Source organism: Osmerus mordax, chromosome 19, assembly GCF_038355195.1.
Source record: "Osmerus mordax isolate fOsmMor3 chromosome 19, fOsmMor3.pri, whole genome shotgun sequence".
Classification (NCBI taxonomy): domain Eukaryota; kingdom Metazoa; phylum Chordata; class Actinopteri; order Osmeriformes; family Osmeridae; genus Osmerus; species Osmerus mordax.
Genome location: NC_090068.1, coordinates 14,436,971 through 14,455,040, shown reverse-complemented (window position 1 = coordinate 14,455,040; position 18,070 = coordinate 14,436,971). Strand labels below are relative to the sequence as shown.

The 18,070-nt window shown below is 50.3% G+C and overlaps 1 protein-coding gene across 9 annotated transcripts in view; it reads left to right on the top strand.

The window, feature by feature from the left end:
* Window positions 1-884: 884 nt before the first annotated feature.
* acaca (acetyl-CoA carboxylase alpha) overlaps window positions 885-18,070 on the top strand; it is a 37,148-nt gene continuing 19,962 nt past the window's right edge. For 3 of the 9 annotated variants that reach the window (XM_067257324.1, XM_067257323.1, XM_067257321.1), the window contains exons 1-29: window positions 885-1,021; window positions 2,042-2,270; window positions 4,901-5,045; window positions 5,509-5,647; window positions 5,872-5,981; window positions 6,499-6,580; window positions 6,812-6,910; window positions 7,141-7,247; window positions 7,454-7,564; window positions 7,645-7,854; window positions 8,047-8,217; window positions 8,763-8,924; window positions 10,720-10,883; window positions 10,999-11,149; window positions 11,252-11,355; window positions 11,732-11,959; window positions 12,118-12,268; window positions 12,346-12,480; window positions 12,611-12,757; window positions 12,873-13,061; window positions 13,171-13,271; window positions 13,353-13,441; window positions 13,811-13,935; window positions 14,036-14,149; window positions 14,801-14,914; window positions 15,013-15,102; window positions 15,361-15,479; window positions 16,593-16,616; window positions 17,176-17,289. In XM_067257324.1, coding sequence (XP_067113425.1) covers window positions 2,071-2,270; window positions 4,901-5,045; window positions 5,509-5,647; window positions 5,872-5,981; window positions 6,499-6,580; window positions 6,812-6,910; window positions 7,141-7,247; window positions 7,454-7,564; window positions 7,645-7,854; window positions 8,047-8,217; window positions 8,763-8,924; window positions 10,720-10,883; window positions 10,999-11,149; window positions 11,252-11,355; window positions 11,732-11,959; window positions 12,118-12,268; window positions 12,346-12,480; window positions 12,611-12,757; window positions 12,873-13,061; window positions 13,171-13,271; window positions 13,353-13,441; window positions 13,811-13,935; window positions 14,036-14,149; window positions 14,801-14,914; window positions 15,013-15,102; window positions 15,361-15,479; window positions 16,593-16,616; window positions 17,176-17,289 — 3,695 coding nt within the window. In that variant the 5' untranslated portion in view covers window positions 885-1,021; window positions 2,042-2,070. The remainder of the gene's footprint in view (window positions 1,022-2,041; window positions 2,271-4,900; window positions 5,046-5,508; window positions 5,648-5,871; window positions 5,982-6,498; window positions 6,581-6,811; window positions 6,911-7,140; window positions 7,248-7,453; window positions 7,565-7,644; window positions 7,855-8,046; window positions 8,218-8,762; window positions 8,925-10,719; window positions 10,884-10,998; window positions 11,150-11,251; window positions 11,356-11,731; window positions 11,960-12,117; window positions 12,269-12,345; window positions 12,481-12,610; window positions 12,758-12,872; window positions 13,062-13,170; window positions 13,272-13,352; window positions 13,442-13,810; window positions 13,936-14,035; window positions 14,150-14,800; window positions 14,915-15,012; window positions 15,103-15,360; window positions 15,480-16,592; window positions 16,617-17,175; window positions 17,290-18,070) is intronic. The other 6 variants (XM_067257327.1, XM_067257325.1, XM_067257322.1 and 3 more) reach the window with 5 other exon arrangements.

Below are 18,070 nucleotides of genomic sequence, written 5' to 3'. Positions count from 1 at the left end.
ATAGTGATTTCATTATAATTTTTTTGCACCCTTTCTTGTTTTTAACCTGTATCACTTTGAGATTTTACCTAAATATAAAGTGCATTACAAATAAAATTATTACAATTATTATTACTACTATTGTGAGACTCAAAATATGTGTTAGAATCCAGCCAGACTGGACCAGCCTGATCCTGTCAGGTCTCTGACAATCTGGATTCCTGCTCCAGTTTGGTAGTTGAATAAAGAAAATAGATCCTCAAAACGAGTGTCAGTGCATTGCACATAGTCTGTTGCAAGTCCCCAGACACAGTTTGAGCAACAAATGTTTGGGTCAGTCCCAGGACACAGCAGATGGTGACCAGCAAACATGCTGCATCAAATTGTCCAAAGCCTGTAGGTACATTACACTTATCATATGTATTTTGGTGATTTCAAAGTACTCCTGGGCCTTGTTCCACCAGCTGAGTGCAATCACAAGCGTAATCTTGAAATGTTTTAATGTAATATACCGGTAATGTAGCTTTTTTAAAGTCCTTAAAAAACATGTATTTTAAAATTTTCATTTAATACTAATAATGGCTTCTTTTTTTTTACAGTTTTATTTTGGTTCGTAGCATTGGAGTCTGGAGTAGAAAGCAGATGTAAAAGTACAACATTAAGGAATGTCCCTTTAACTCGTCAGACGGCCAGGCACGTGGCCGGCAAGGAGGTTTTTATTGGGCACACCTCCTCTCAACATTAGCCCGCCTCTAAAGGGAGTTCTGCAATACGATTGGTTACTTGTCAGCAGTGCAGTAGCGTGATTGGCTAATGAACTCAGTTCAGAGTGGAACGACCAGGAGTAACCTGTGTCAGCATCATATCGCACCACCGCCACTGTCAAAGCGTCTGTTGTACTCGTGTTAGCTCATCATGATGTGAGTTTTTGTCATAAGCGATTGGAAAAACACGTCAGATGGATCCCAGGAGAAAGTGAAGCTATATTAATCAGTCGTTTGGAATCAACTATTCAGTATTTCTTGTCGATTTATTTCCCACGGTGAGTTAGCTTGTTATCTAGTGCGATAACAAGAAGCAAGTCATGTTTGTCTGCTTCTGCCGGTACTAGTACTGTACTCGTTCGATATCTAGCTAGCTAGTCCAGCCATCAGCGATCTTGCTGTCCCTATAAGCTCATTAGCTAGCAATCTAGTGGTATAGCTAGTTAGCTAGCTAACGAACAGCAAATAGCTAGACTAGTTAGCTAGCTAACTAACAGCAGTATTGCTAATAGGAACTTTACAGAAAACATGTTCTTGCAAATGTATAGCGCGAGTAACATTGTATGGATTTAGCAGCAGTAGGGGTGAGGATCCAAGCCGTGCCACTGCTCTGTTGTGGTCGCTGTTGCAGTTTCCTCCAGCACAGATCAGCTGTCCAGGCGAGATGTAAATTCAACGTTTGGGAATTAACATACTTGCAAAATATGTTTCTCGTGAATATCTAGTGAATATGTAATCCTGTATGATGCAGTATTATGGATTAAGTAATCCTGGCGTTGGCCCGATACTGTAAGAATGTGTGTGTGTGTGTGTGTGTGGGGGGGTGCGCTACAGGGTCGGGTTAAACAGGTCCAGCAGGTAGATGAGCAAGGTGTGCCTTACAGCGTACTCAATCTGGATAGTCACCTATTAGTAACGGTGTATGTTTGCTGGGATTTCGTAAACATTCTCTACCAAACATGGCATTTAAAACCAATGTAGTTAATTTACTGCCAGATGGATGGCGATGTTCATTGTGAGGGTTGCTGCTGCAGTAGCCTAGCTGTCAAGAGCATGCAGCCTGGATGAGGTGATGTTGGCATGGCAAATTACCCTTTCAGGTCAGCATAGTGAGTTTTGTAATAGTTTCACATACAGATGCTTCATCAGCTAGACTTTGCACCCACTGATGCAACCTGTCAAATGTTGATGAAAGGTGGATGCCAGGATGATCCTGTTTAACATGTTAGCCCCCCCCCCACACACACACACACACCTACATCCTCCCTCCTTATATCTGAGCGCCTCTCCCTCCTCAGTGTTAGCCAGCTGCCCGTGTCGCCCCGCCATGGCCCAGCAGGACCAGAAGCCCGCTGCCCTGCTCTCCCACTTCACGGTGGGCTCTGTGTCGGAGGAGAACTCTGAGGACGAGGTGCTGGGGAGGCAGGAGGAAAAGGAGCGCTCCCTGTCCCCCTCCTCCTCCATCAGCTCCGACAGCACCTTCGAGATGGGCTTCGACCACGTGGACGGGCCTCTGCATAACCTGAGGTTTGTTCAACATACACAAGTGGTTCCGTTCTTGTAGAACAGCATGTTTATTGTTTATAGACATGTTGCATGGGGACACTGGTATAGGACATGTTGTCATGGGGACAGTGGTATAGGACATGTTGCATGGGGACAGTGGTATAGGACATGTTGCCATGGGGACAGTGGTTAGACATTTGACTGCAGATAAAAAGGTCACAGGTTCAAACCCCCCTGAACATTTAATTGGATATACAGTACTGAGAAAAAGTAATTTTTTTACATGAATATTGTCTTAAATATATATATTGTTGTCTTCTGTATTTGTGCAGCAGTATAAAATATAAAAAAATGTAGAGAATTTTTGTTCAGTTTTGTCATTCCATTGTTTCTTTAAGCATTTTTGCGTTACTTGTCTGAAATGTCGTGAAATTGCTCAATGTAAACGAGAGGCAGTTAGAACCGAAACTGTGCTGTACTGTAGCTAGTGGTACGTGCCAGTGGAGCGAGTGGTACGTGCCAGTGGAGCGAGTGGTACGTGCCAGTGCCTCTACTGGCACCTAGTGGTACGTGACAGTAGCTAGTGGTACTAGCCAGTGCCTTCGCTGGTACATGACAGTAGCTAGTGGTACCTGACAGCGCCTCTACTGGCACCTAGTGGTACGTGCCAGTGGAGCTAGTGGTACGTGACAGTAGCTAGTGGTACGTTACAGCGCCTCCACTGGTACATGACAGTTACTGTTCTGTTGATAGTGGTACGCAAGTGTCTCGTGGCAGTTGCATTGGGTGTCTTGCAGCTTTTGTCTACTGTCATGTAGCCTAACTGCCCCACGGCCATTTTAGAATAGAATTGTTTAAGTATGTGTGGCGGCCTGCGGAAACCCGTGGATGTCGCGGCCGCTCATTGTTGGCTATAAGCCGTAAAAGATCGAAAATCGTTTTCTGTCAAAATTGAGATTTTTTATGTTTTGTATAGTTAACACCCTAAACTTCATTGTAATGTGCAAAAAGTATATGGTTTCTGGACATGTCAGCTAGCAAGATTTTCAAGCCATGTCAAATCAAATGCTTAGTTTGCCTGCTCTTTTGAGTGATGCAGCAGCCCATAACAACTGATCAATGAAATAACTTGCTGAGAAGTTATTAATGTAATGACATTTACATTCACAACGTCGACGAACAAAAGGATTTTCTCCCATATCACTTTTTGACACAGGTCGACTTTAAAATGATGTAACTTCAGATGTGATAAAGATATCTGAGTGATTTAAACAGATTTGTATCCAGGAGAGTTTGTAGTTTCCAATATGTATAATACCTAGAAAGTACATTTGCAATCATAGGGTATCATTTATTGACAAGGTGCTTTATATGAAAATAATGAATTATTATTAACAACTATATTTACTCAGAGTATCGAAATGCAAATGTGGCTACCTATATTGACTTGAGTTATTAAAATTAATGATATACGCCACTAGTAGGCGCTGATAACAACACAACGATGTGCATCACAGACGAGAGTCTACAACGGTGGCTCATGTGCACGCTTAAATTCAGTTACTCTGAGTAAAATAATTTGTTACTAATTAATTACGTGTGTACAAGTCTACAGCACTCTCAGCTCTCCCTAACCCTCCGACAGCACTCTCAGCTCTCCCTAACCCTCCGACAGCACTCTCAGCTCTCCCTAACCCTCCGACAGCACTCTCAGCTCTCCCTAACCCTCCGACAGCACTCTCAGCTCTCCTAACCCTTTAACTCTCCCTCTACATGTGGGTGTTATCTCTGTTGGCTCTCTAGCAGGCGTTCAGATTGTATGAGTAAGGGTTAACCCTAACCCTATGAGTAAGCTCTCTGAGTTGGCCAGACAGAGACCCAAGCTCACCTGAGGTCAGGTCTGGCTAAAGTTCAGGGTGTTGAAACTGGAAATACTGGACAGTGAGTCTCTCTCTTACCTCCCACAGTCCTCTATCTCTCATTCGTCGAGGGCTTGCCCTGCCCAACCAGCGGCTGTTCTCCTGAGGTCCAGACAGAATGGAACAGACATGTTAACTGGCCAGTTCTGCTGGCTACTTAACCTGTCTTGTGTAATACTCACTGGAATTGCTTAAAAAGCAAACATTTCACCTGGTGAAACTTTCATTTGGGATTTTGAAAAGCAGATTTTGAACCTACCTTGATTGATTATTATGGTTGAACACATTTCCCCTTTTGATCCAAGGTCAGTGAAGACTGGAAGTTGAGTTTCATGACACGTTCTGATCTGCTATTTCCTTCAGTAGCCCTCTTATCTCTAAAGTCATATGGGTGCCCTCAGATCAGCCTGATCCAAGTTGTAAAAAAACAGACATCCAGTCCACAAGAATCTCACCTGATCCCTCCTGTCCTGCAGTCTGTCAATTAACAAACCCTCAAACATGCATGAAGGAAATGCCTTTTCTGACTTCCTGGTTCCTGATGATTGTGATGGTGTTTGAGTTTAGTTTATGTGGGGGACTTTATTTCTTATCTTCTGGTAGGGGCTAGGTTGGTTACAGATGCTGATGTGGGCATCTGTGAAGCCGCTGGTTTAAAGGGCTGAAAATAAGGCATCATGTGATTAGCTGGAGGGCCCAGGCTGTGTCCTGCTGATACTGAATGAGTGTCAGTCTGTCACACAGGCCCAGCATGTCGGGGCTGCACCTGGTGAAGCAGGGTAGAGACCGCCGCCGCATGGACCTGCAGAGGGACTTCACCGTCGCCTCCCCGGCAGAGTTTGTCACACGCTTCGGGGGCAACAAGGTCATCGAGAAGGTAGGTAGTCCTCAGCCCCGGGGTCACGCTGGGGTCAGTATTGGGGGTGAGGGGTCACGCTGGGGTCAGTATTGGGGGTGAGGGGTCACGCTGGGGTCAGTATTGGGGGTGAGGGTGTCATAATGCTGAATCCCCCCTCAGGTCAGTATTGGGGGTGAGGGTGTCATAATGCTGAATCCCCCCTCAGGTCAGTATTGGGGGTGAGGGTGTCATAATGCTGAATCCCCCCTCAGGTCAGTATTGGGGGTGAGGGTGTCATAATGCTGAATCCCCCCTCAGGTCAGTATTGGGGGTGAGGGTGTCATAATGCTGAATCCCCCCTCAGGTCAGTATTGGGGGTGAGGGTGTCATAATGCTGAATCCCCCCTCAGGTCAGTATTGGGGGTGAGGGTGTCATAATGCTGAATCCCCCCTCAGGTCAGTATTGGGGGTGAGGGTGTCATAATGCTGAATCCCCCCTCAGGTCCTCATCGCCAACAACGGCATCGCCGCGGTGAAGTGCATGCGCTCCATCCGCCGCTGGTCGTACGAGATGTTCCGCAATGAGAGGGCCATCCGCTTCGTCGTCATGGTAACCCCGGAAGACCTAAAAGCCAATGCAGGTGAGGGGGTAGGGCTGCAGAACCCCTATTGGTTTAGCTCGTCAGTTAACAAGTGACTCCTGGTCTAACTCAGCAGACAGAACGTTCCCTGTATTCTGTACATGAGTCATGCTGCTCTAGGGTCAGGGTTACATAACGTCTGACAATATTGTGCAAACAAGCAAACACTGCATATTGTGCCAGACATGCAAAATGTATACATTTTCCTTGACTGTAATCCACAGAGTACATAAAAATGGCAGACCATTATGTTCCTGTTCCCGGAGGGACCAACAACAATAATTATGCCAACGTGGAGCTCATTCTGGACATCGCTAAACGCATCCCTGTGCAGGTGCACTGAAACACCACGCTTCCACTCTTCTCAGTGATTCACAGCAAATATGAAAGTGTTCATCTAACACCAGTATTTGACTTGTTGGGTGTAGATCCTCTCTCATGAGATGGACCAATAGGAACTCTGCTGGTGTAGCTAATTGGTCCACCTGGGTGGAGGACATGTTCATGATTACCTCTCTCCCCCTCGCCCCTCTCCTCCGCCTCGCCCCTCTCCTCCCCCTCGCCCCTCTCCTCCCCCTCGCCCCTCTCTCCTCTCCCTCGCCCCTCTCTCCTCCCCCTCGCCCCTCTCTCCTCTCCCTCGCCCCTCTCCTCTCCCTCGCCCCTCTCTCCTCTCCCTCGCCCCTCTCCTCCCCCTCGTCCCTCTCTCCTCCCCCTCGCCCCTCTCTCCTCCCCCTCGCCCCTCTCTCCTCCCCCTCGCCCCTCTCTCCTCTCCCTCGCCCCTCTCTCCTCCCCCTCGCCCCTCTCTCCTCCCCCTCGCCCCTCTCTCCTCCCCCTCGCCCCTCTCTCCCCAGGCGGTGTGGGCTGGGTGGGGTCACGCGTCAGAGAACCCCAAACTCCCTGAACTGCTTCATAAGAACGGCATAGCCTTCATGGGTAAGATGGCATAACCTTCATGGGTAAGATGGCATAGCCTTCATGAGTAATAACCCTTCATTTTTGTGAGGTGAGTGCTAAGTTTTGGGGTTAAGGTTAGATTTGTTAAGGTTAGTGATTGGGGGAAACTGGATTTTGAATGGGACTCAATTCTGAGTCCCCATTAACAAAATGTGTGTGTGCGTGATCCTAGGTAGCCTTTTTAGATGCTGGTCTCTGCTCTTCTCCCAGGTCCTCCTAGCCAGGCCATGTGGGCGCTGGGGGACAAGATCGCCTCGTCCATCGTGGCCCAGACAGCTGGGATCCCCACCTTACCCTGGAGCGGGAGAGGTACGTCTGTCTGCCGCTCTGTCTGTTCACATTCTAATTGAGGTGTGGGAAGGTACTGACTGTGTGTTCGTGTGTGTGTGTGTGTGTGTCTCAGGGAAGGTACTGACTGTGTGCGTGTGTGTGTGTCTCAGGGAAGGTACTGACTGTGTGTGTGTGTGTGTCTCAGGGAAGGTACTGACTGTGTGTGTGTGTCTCAGGGAAGGTACTGACTTTGTGTTGGTGTGTGTCAGGTCTGACAGTGGAGTGGACAGAGAGTGACCAGAAGAAGAGGGTGATCAATGTTCCTCCGGAGGTGTATGACCTGGGCTGCATCCAGGATGTGGAGGCAGGACTGAAGGTCTGACCTCATGCACACTCATGCTCTGGTCCTGATGCTTCACTAGGAGGAGGCTGAGCATTGTGTGTGTGTGTGCACTCATGCTCTGGTCCTGATGCTTCACTAGGAGGAGGCTGAGCATTGTGTGTGTGTGTGCACTCATGCTCTGGTCCTGATGCTTCACTAGGAGGAGGCTGAGCATTGTGTGTGTGTGTGTGTGTCGCCAGGCTGCTGAGGAGGTGGGCTACCCTGTGATGGTGAAAGCTTCAGAGGGCGGCGGAGGGAAGGGCATCCGCAAGGTCAACACAGCAGATGACTTCCCCAACCTCTTCAGACAGGTGAGGGACACCTGACCACCAGGGGACCCGCTCGGTGTGTATGTGTGACCCCCTTGCTGACCCCTAACCCCTAACCCCAGGTCCAGGCAGAGGTTCCGGGCTCGCCCATCTTCGTGATGCAGCTGGCCAAGCACGCTCGGCACCTGGAGGTTCAGATCCTGGCCGACCAGTACGGCAACGCCATCTCCCTGTTCGGCCGGGACTGCTCAGTGCAGCGACGCCACCAGAAGATCATTGAGGAAGCTCCTGCCACCATCGCTAATGGAGACGTGTTTGAGGATATGGAGAGGGTAGGAGACGTTAAAGATTCAATTTCATTTGCTCTTTAATTCTATGTATATATAGTTATGTACTGTATAATACTGTTATATGATTAACATATAATGTACCTGTATACCTGCACAGGTGTATTTAATATGAATCTGTACAGTGACTGTCTGTACAGTGACTGTGTATTCTGTATTGTGATTGTGTGTCCCCAGTGTGCGGTGAAGCTGGCTAAGATGGTGGGCTATGTGAGTGCGGGGACGGTGGAGTATCTATACAGCCCAGACAGCAGCTTCTACTTCCTGGAGCTGAACCCCCGTCTGCAGGTGGAACACCCGTGCACCGAGATGGTGGCTGACGTCAACCTGCCCGCCGCACAGCTGCAGGTGGGGCGCAGTGTGGATGTGTTTGTGTGTGTGTGTTCATTCTCACATCAGAGCGCTTCACCACTCCTGACGGCTAATTCTACCTCAGGCCTCCATCCCCATGGTAACCAAGGTTAAAGAGAGAGTCAGAGTACAGGCCCCTCCCTCCTCCCCACAGCTTTGGGGCAGATGTACAGCAGTAGGTCTCGTGGTTGTCCTGCTGTTAGTAAGTAGGTCAGATCTGCTCAAGCAGAAGCCCAGGCAGGGAACAGACCCTGTAAACAGTCAGGCTTCTGGGGGAACAGACCCTGTACACAGAAATAAAAGTGCTAAAAGTGCAAGAGAGTTTGTTGCAGTGATTTTATGAAGATGCTACATGTGTTAGCTTATGAAGATGCTACATGTGTTAGCTTATGAAGATGCTACATGTGTTAGCTTATGAAGATGCTACATGTGTTAGCTTATGAAGATGCTACACGTGTTAGCTTATGAAGATGCTACATGTGTGAGCTTATAAAGATGCTACATGTGTTAGCTGATGATTCTCCTCTGCCTGCCGCTGCCAGATCGCCATGGGGATCCCCCTGAACCGGATCAAGGACATCCGGATGCTGTACGGGGTGCAGCCCTGGGGAGACTGTCCCATCGACTTCGAGGCTCTGTCCACTTCCCCCTCTCCCCGGGGACATGTCATTGCCGCCCGCATCACCAGCGAGAACCCAGACGAGGTGGCTCCTCCTTCCTCTCCTGTGGTCACAGCGTTAGGATTAGGGTTAGGGTTAGGGTTAGGGTTAGGTCACAGGGGATCCAGGCCTTCATGGACTGGACAGAGAGGGTAGGGTTAGGGTTAACAGAGAGGAGAGACTAGTGTTAACAGAGAGGAGAGACTAGTGTTAACAGAGAGGAGAGACTAGTGTTAACAGAGAGGAGAGACTAGTGTTAACAGAGAGGAGAGACTAGTGTTAACAGAGAGGAGAGACTAGTGTCTACAGAGAGGAGAGACTAGTGTTTACAGAGAGGAGAGACTAGTGTTAACAGAGAGGAGAGACTAGTGTTTACAGAGAGGAGAGACTAGTGTTTACAGAGAGGAGAGACTAGTGTCAACAGAGAGGAGAGACTAGTGTCAACAGAGAGGAGAGACTAGTGTTAACAGAGAGGAGAGACTAGTGTTAACAGAGAGGAGAGACTAGTGTTTACAGAGAGGAGAGACTAGTGTTAACAGAGAGGAGAGACTAGTGTTAACAGAGAGGAGAGACTAGTGTTTACAGAGAGGAGAGACTAGTGTTTACAGAGAGGAGAGACTAGTGTTAACAGAGAGGAGAGACTAGTGTTTACAGAGAGGAGAGACTAGTGTTTACAGAGAGGAGAGACTAGTGTCAACAGAGAGGAGAGACTAGTGTCAACAGAGAGGAGAGACTAGTGTTAACAGAGAGGAGAGACTAGTGTCTACAGAGAGGAGAGACTAGTGTCTACAGAGAGGAGAGACTAGTGTCTACAGAGAGGAGAGAGACTAGTGTTAACAGAGAGGAGAGACTAGTGTTTACAGAGGGGAGAGACTAGTGTTTACAGAGGGGAGAGACTAGTGTCGACAGAGAGGAGAGACTAGTGTTAACAGAGAGGAGAGACTAGTGTTTACAAATAGGAGAGACTAGTGTTTACAGAGGAGAGACTAGTGTTTACAGAGAGGAGAGACTAGTGTTAACAGAGGAGAGACTAGTGTCAACAGAGAGGAGACACTAGTGTCAACAGAGAGGAGAGACTAGTGTCTACAGAGAGGAGAGACTAGTGTTTACAGAGAGGAGAGACTAGTGTTTACAGAGAGGAGAGACTAGTGTTAACAGAGAGGAGAGACTAGTGTTTACAGAGAGGAGAGACTAGTGTCGACAGAGAGGAGAGACTAGTGTCAACAGAGAGGAGACACTAGTGTTAACAGAGAGGAGAGACTAGTGTTTACAGAGAGGAGAGACTAGTGTTAACAGAGAGGAGAGACTAGTGTTAACAGAGAGGAGAGACTAGTGTTAACAGAGAGGAGAGACTAGTGTTAACAGAGAGGAGAGACTAGTGTCAACAGAGAGGAGAGACTAGTGTTTACAGAGAGGAGAGACTAGTGTTTACAGAGAGGAGAGACTAGTGTTAACAGAGAGGAGAGACTAGTGTTAACAGAGAGGAGACACTAGTGTCAACAGAGAGGAGAGACTAGTGTCTACAGAGAGGAGAGACTAGTGTCTACAGAGAGGAGAGACTAGTGTTAACAGAGAGGAGAGACTAGTGTCTACAGAGAGGAGAGACTAGTGTTAACAGAGAGGAGACACTAGTGTCAACAGAGAGGAGAGACTAGTGTCTACAGAGAGGAGAGACTAGTGTCTACAGAGAGGAGAGACTAGTGTCTACAGAGAGGAGAGACTAGTGTCTACAGAGAGGAGAGACTAGTGTCTACAGAGAGGAGAGACTAGTGTTAACAGAGAGGAGAGACTAGTGTCAACAGAGAGGAGAGACTAGTGTTAACTGTGTTTTGTCCACCAGGGTTTCAAGCCAAGTTCCGGCACTGTTCAGGAGCTGAACTTCCGCAGCAACAAGAACGTGTGGGGCTACTTCAGCGTGGCGGCGGCCGGGGGGCTGCACGAGTTCGCTGACTCCCAGTTTGGACACTGCTTCTCCTGGGGGGAGAACCGGGAGGAGGCCATCTCGTAAGCTCACCCGTCCACAGGTCCACCAGGGCCCTGAAACCACTGACGACACACAGGCCCCACATCCCTTATCCTAGATACTGATGGTGTCTGTATGGTGACCGTGTGTGTGCAGGAATATGGTGGTGGCTCTGAAAGAGCTGTCTATCCGAGGAGATTTCAGGACCACGGTGGAGTATCTCATCAAGCTGCTGGAGACAGAGAGCTTCCAACACAACAGCATTGACACTGGCTGGCTGGACCGACTAATCTCTGAGAAGATGCAGGTAGAGTCTGGACACAACAAGCTGTGCTTGGAGAATCCTGTAGTGTTTGTGTTTTAACCAACGTGTGCATGTGCGCGCGCGTGTGTGTGTGTGTGTGTGCAGGCGGAGCGTCCAGACACCATGCTGGGCATCGTAAGCGGGGCTCTCCATGTTGCTGACTCCAACCTCAGGAACAGCGTCTCCAACTTCCTGCATTCTCTGGAAAGGTACTGTGGTGATGTTCTAGAAGAGATACTGTAGTGATGTTCTAGAAGAGGTACTGTAATGATGTTCTAGAAGAGATACTGTGGTGATGTTCTAGAAGAGGTACTGTAATGATGTTCTAGAAGAGATACTGTGGTGATGTTCTAGAAGAGGTACGGTGGTGATGTTCTAGAAGAGGTATTGTAGTGATGTTCTAGAAGAGGTATAGTAGTGATGTTCTAGAAGAGATACTGTACTGATGTTCTAGAAGAGGTATAGTAGTGATGTCCTAGAAGAGGTACTGTGGTGATGTTCTAGAAGAGGTATAGTAGTGATGTCCTAGAAGAGGTATAGTAGTGATGTTCTCGGAGAGTTACAGTTCTATCCTCGTGTCTCCAGGGGCCAGGTCCTCCCAGCCCACACGCTGCTCAACACTGTAGAGGTGGAGCTCATCTACGAGGGCACCAAGTACATCCTGAAGGTGACCCGCCAGTCCCCCAGCTCCTACGTGGTGATCATGAACCACTCCCTGGTAGAGGTGGACGTGCACAGGCTGAGCGACGGAGGTGTGCTGCTGTCCTACGATGGCAGCAGCTACACCACCTACATGAAGGAGGAGGTGGACAGGTGGGCTTGGAGGCACCTTTACTGTTTTTATGGGCAGATGTTCTGCAGAAACACTTTCCTTAATGGGGTTTGGATACAGAGGGGTGGGTATAATTCTGTGTACCGTGTCACCATAGGAACAAGACATGCATGTTAGAGGTGTGTGTGTTCCCCCTCAGGTACCGTGTCACCATCGGGAACAAGACGTGTGTGTTTGAGCGAGAGAACGACCCGTCTGTGTTGCGTTCACCGTCGGCAGGGAAGTTGATCCAGTACAGCGTGGAAGATGGAGGACACGTGTTCTCTGGGCAGTGCTACGCCGAGATAGAGGTGAGGGAGCTGGAGGGCCGAGAGACGTGGGGGGTAATGCAGGTGATGAAGACTAATGCAGTGTGTGTGTGTTTCAGGTGATGAAGATGGTTATGACTTTAACAGCAGCAGAGTCGGGGTGTATCCACTACGTGAAGCGTGCTGGGGCGGTGCTGGAGCCCGGCTGTGTGATCGCTAAACTGCAGCTGGACGACCCCAGCAGAGTCCAGCAGGTGGGGGAGGGTGTGTGTGTGTTGGGTGTGTGTGTTGGGTGTGTGTGTGTTGGGTGTGTGTGTTGCACCATGTACCGCAGACGTTCCCCTTTCGATACTGAGTGGTTCTAAGTGTGTGTGTGTGCGCCAGGCGGAGCTCCACACAGGCCCCCTGCCGTGTATCCAGGCTGTGGCTCTGAGAGGAGAGAAGCTACACAGAGTGTTCCACAGCACTCTGGACCACCTGGTCCACATCATGAGTGGATACTGTCTGCCTGAGCCCTTCTACAGCACCAAGGTGGGTCCATATCTCTCTCTCTCTGTCTGTCTGTCTCTCTCATGCATAAATGTAATGTAAATGTAATGTATGTATGTGTGTGTATATTTATGCGTGTGTGTGTGTGTGTGTGCAGCTGAAGGAGTGGGTGGAGCGTCTGATGAAGACCCTGCGCGACCCTTCGCTGCCCCTCCTGGAGCTGCAGGACATCATGACCAGTGTGTCTGGACGCGTCCCTCCCGCGGTGGACAAGGCCATCAGGAAGGAGATGGCCCAGTACGCCAGCAACATCACATCCGTGCTCTGCCAGTTCCCCAGCCAGCAGGTCTCTCTCTCTCACACACACACACACACACACACACACACACACACACACACACACACTCTTCATTCTAGTTAGGTACAAGGTGAAGGCTGAATCTGTTTCCTCCCAGATCGCTAACATCCTGGACAGCCATGCTGCCACCCTGAACAGGAAGTCAGAAAGGGAGGTGTTCTTCATGAACACCCAGAGCATTGTCCAGTTGGTGCAGAAGTAAGTCCTCCTCCCCTCCCCGCGCTCTCAATATGTATCAATCATACACTGACGTGTGTGTGTGTGTGTGTGTGTGTCCAGGTACCGCAGTGGGATTCGGGGCCACATGAAGGCAGTGGTGATGGACCTTCTCAGACAGTACCTCAAAGTAGAGGTCCAGTTCCAGAATGGTGAGAGAAATTTACTGTCATAGGTTTATATATTAAGGACAGGAGGGATGTCCCTACTGAGCGGGGTATTAGGGACAGGAGGGATGTCCCTACTGAGCGGGGTATTAGGGACAGGAGGGATGTCCCTACTGAGCGGGGTATTAGGGACAGGAGGGATGTCTGTACTGATGTCGATACCGTTGAAACGTCCCCGCCAGTCTTTAACAGCAGAGCCTGGCAGTGTTAGCATATAGGGTGATGATAAACCGACCCTGTTCTATGACTGACATCTTTCCTGTCTTCAGCCAGACCGGTAGTTTTTCAGTTTGCCCACACGAGGGCGCTGTTACACTAACTGTGCTTCCTGTCTGTCCTGCATTGCTGCTCCAGGACACTATGACAAGTGTGTGTTCATGCTGCGTGAGGAGAACAAGGGGGACATGGCCACCGTGCTCAACTACATCTTCTCCCATGCTCAGGTCACCAAGAAGAACCTGCTGGTCACCATGCTCATTGTACGTCTAAGCAGCTCAGTCCTGAACCTGTGTGCGGGGTGTGTGTGTGTGTGTGTGGGGGGCTGTATCTGAATACTGAGCTGTGTGTGTGTGTGTGCAGGACCAGTTGTGTGGCAGGGATCCCACCCTGACAGACGAGCTGATGACCATCTTGACTGAGCTCACCCAGCTCAGCAAGACCACAAACGCCAAGGTGGCCCTGCGGGCACGCCAGGTCAGTCCTCCTCCCCTCACCATGCCCCTCCTACCCTCACCATGCCCCTCCTACCCTCACCATGCCCCTCCTACCCTCACCATGCCCCTCCTTCCCACACCATGCCCCTCCTACCCTCACCATGCCCCTCCTTCCCACACCATGCCCCTCCTACCCTCACCATGCCCCTCCTACCCTCACCATGCCCCTCCCACCCTCACCATGCCCCCCCTACCCTCACCATGCCCCTCCTACCCTCACCATGCCCCTCCTACCCTCACCATGCCCCCCCTACCCTCACCATGCCCCCCCTACCCTCACCATGCCCCCGCTACCCTCACCATGCCCCTCCTACCCTCACCATGCCCCTCCTACCCTCACCATGCCCCTCCTACCCTCACCATGCCCCCCCTACCCTCACCATGCCCCTCCTACCCTCACCATGCCCCTCCTACCCTCACCATGCCCCTCCTACCCTCACCATGCCCCCGCTACCCTCACCATGCCCCCCCTACCCTCACCATGCCCCCCCTACCCTCACCATGCCCCTCCTACCCTCACCATGCCCCCCCTACCCTCACCATGCCCCTCCTACCCTCACCATGCCCCTCCTACTCTCACCCTCGCCCTCTCTTTATCTCTCCCGCTGTCTCTCCCTCCATCTCTGTCCAGGTGCTCATTGCCTCCCACCTCCCCTCCTATGAGCTGAGACACAACCAGGTGGAGTCCATCTTTCTCTCTGCCATCGACATGTACGGACACCAGTTCTGCATCGAGAACCTGCAGGTAGCGACCCTAGACTTGTCTGTCTGTCTGTAGGTATTCGAACAGCTCACTTATATGTTGTTGAATCACTCTCTACATTTCTCTCTCTCTCTGTGTAGAAACTCATCCTGTCGGAGACGTCCATCTTTGATGTGCTGCCCAACTTCTTCTACCACAGCAACCAGGTAGTGAGGATGGCTGCCTTGGAGGTGAGAGACCAGTAGTCCTGTGTCAGTAGTCCTGTGTCAGTAGTCCTGTGTCAGTAGTCCTGTATCAGTAGTCCTGTGTCAGTAGTCCTGTGTCAGTAGTCCTGTGTCAGTAGTCCTGTGTCAGTAGTCCTGTGTCAGTAGTCCTGTGTCAGTAGTCCTGTGTCAGTAGTCCTGTGTCAGTAGTCCTGTATCAGTAGTCCTACCTCAATAGTCCTACCTCAATTGTCCTACATCAGTAGTCCTGTATGTTCCCCCCAGGTGTACGTGCGGAGAGCCTACATTGCCTACGAGCTGAACAGCGTCCAGCATCGGCAGCTGAAAGACAACACCTGCATTGTAGAATTCCAATTCATGCTGCCCACCTCTCACCCCAACAGGTAGGTGACCCCGCCCTGCAGCCCTGCCCCATAACCACGTACCTCCACCTTTTAACCCCTCCCTCCGTGTCCCGTCCTCACTGCTTTGTCTTGACCCTGTATTGGGACTCCTGTAGAGCAGCTGTTGTAGCAGAGCTGCTCTGACTGTCTCCATGGCCATAGCTAGGTGCTGTGTTTCTGGTTTCATCCAATCAGATCGCTGGATGTGAGAAGAGTTAAGAACAAATAGACTGCGTCTTTACGATGTCATCACCAGTTGACCAGTGAGAAACTGCACATTATCCTCTTTGATCCGGCTGCACATAACCACCCCTCTTCCACCAGCTCCACTCGGATAGTTCAGAGTGGTTGTGTTCAGTGTGTTGATGTTGGGAGTGGAGACGTCAGTCTAGGTTGTGATTGCGTGACTAACCACCAGACCCCCAACAATGTCTCTGCTGCAAGTGCAGGGCACCTGCATGTGTGTGTGTATCGTGCTAGTTACAGGCACGGACTAACAGCAGCATGTGTGCTCTCCAGGAATGAACTGACCTGATAATACGCCTGTAGAACAGCTAGACAAAGCTCATGTTGCATGTTGTGGAGGGGCAGTCATGGTGACTTGTGTTTTAGATGTTGATATTATTCTAGCACATTCCCACCACTCAGCCTCTCTCACCCTGGGTACAAGGGCGAGATACTGCCTCTCTCACCCCGGGAATGAGGGCGAGATACAGCGTCTCTACAGACTGCTAACAGGTGTCAGGCTGTGTTGATAGTTGACCTTATTTAAAGTAAAACATTTACTGTATATACACACTCAGACGCGCACACACACACTCAGACGCGCACACACACACTCAGACGCGCACACACACACACTCAGACGCGCACACACACACTCAGACGCGCACACACACACACACTCAGACGCACACACACTCAGACGCACACACACACACTCAGACGCACACACACACACTCAGACGCACACACACACACACTCAAACGCACACACACACACTCAAACGCACGCACACACTCAGACGCACACACACACACTCAGCACCCTGACTGTCGTCTCCTGCTGCTGCCTGCCACTAACCTTTCAGTAATCATGTTGTTTGATTTCAGAGGGAACATCCCCACTCTAAACAGGTAAAAACATTTCTTTATTGACACCATATTTACTGGACTTGCAGCATGGCCTAACCCATCAGGCCAGCTCAGAACAACACATGTGACAACATTGGCATTTGGCCCACTGTCTCACATTGTGAATATCAACTATAAATATAAAATAATATTAAAATAAAGATTTTTCCTGATTGAGTTGCAAACCCTGTTTGGCCATGCTGTTTGTTCCTGTTTAAATGTTTTTGAATTGCTGACAAACAAACATTGTGATTTGGAGGCTGGAGCTAACTTCAGTTGATTTGTCCTGATGATTCTGATCTCTGATGATTCTGATCTCTGAGGTGACAGCATGGCGTCATTTGGCAGCATACCTGTCAGAAGTCCCACGTCAAAAAAAAACACGAGAGTGTGTGTGTGTGTGTCCAGCAGTATGCCTTGTAGGACAGTACTGTATGGCTGACTGTATTCTGTGTATGCATGCAAACATTACGGGTGGATAACCAACTATGACTGTAAAAGAAGAAGAGTTGCTATCCTCATCAGAAACATGCGGTTGTGTGAACTGTGCCACTGCTCTCAGGAGGTTGCCTGCTCCTGTGGCTGGCAGGAAGGCTGAGGTCAGGCTGGCTGCTAGCGCTCTCACAGCCGAGGGGCTGAAGGAGGAGAGACCTCCAGCTGGCAGCTCTGAGGACAGGTCAGCCCACACACTCCCCTGTCCCCCTGTCTGGCCACTGGGCTTCGTTGGGCATCTTCTGAGAAGACTAAACACTGAGATATCTGCATCTCACTTCACATCCTGGGGAGGACTTTCTGGTGGGCGCCTGATGGTTTCTCAAGCTGCTGTTCACAGGTTACTGGTTCCTGGGTCTGTGTTCTGGGAAATCTCTGGTGTCCTCTGGCCTGGCCAGATTAACTCTGACCCCCGCTGTACCAGAGGGGAACTCTCTGACCCCCGCTGTACCAGAGGGGAACTCTCTGACCCCCGCTGTACCAGAGGGGAACTCTCTGACCCCCGCTGTACCAGAGGGGAACTCTCTGACCCCCGCTGTACCAGAGGGGAACTCTCTGACCCCCGCTGTACCAGAGGGGAACTCTCTGACCCCCGCTGTACCAGAGGGGAACTCTCTGACCCCCGCTGTACCAGAGGGGAACTCTCTGACCCCCGCTGTACCAGAGGGGAACTCTCTGACCCCCGCTGTACCAGAGGGGAACTCTCTGACCCCCGCTGTACCAGAGGGGAACTCTCTGACCCCCGCTGTACCAGAGGGGAACTCTCTGACCCCCGCTGTACCAGAGGGGAACTCTCTGACCCCCGCTGTACCAGAGGGGAACTCTCTGACCCCCGCTGTACCAGGGGGGAACTCTCTGACCCCCGCTGTACCAGAGGGGAACTCTCTGATCCCCGCTGTACCAGAGGGGAACTCTCTGACCCCCGCTGTAGCAGAGGGGAACTCTCTGACCCCCGCTGTACCAGA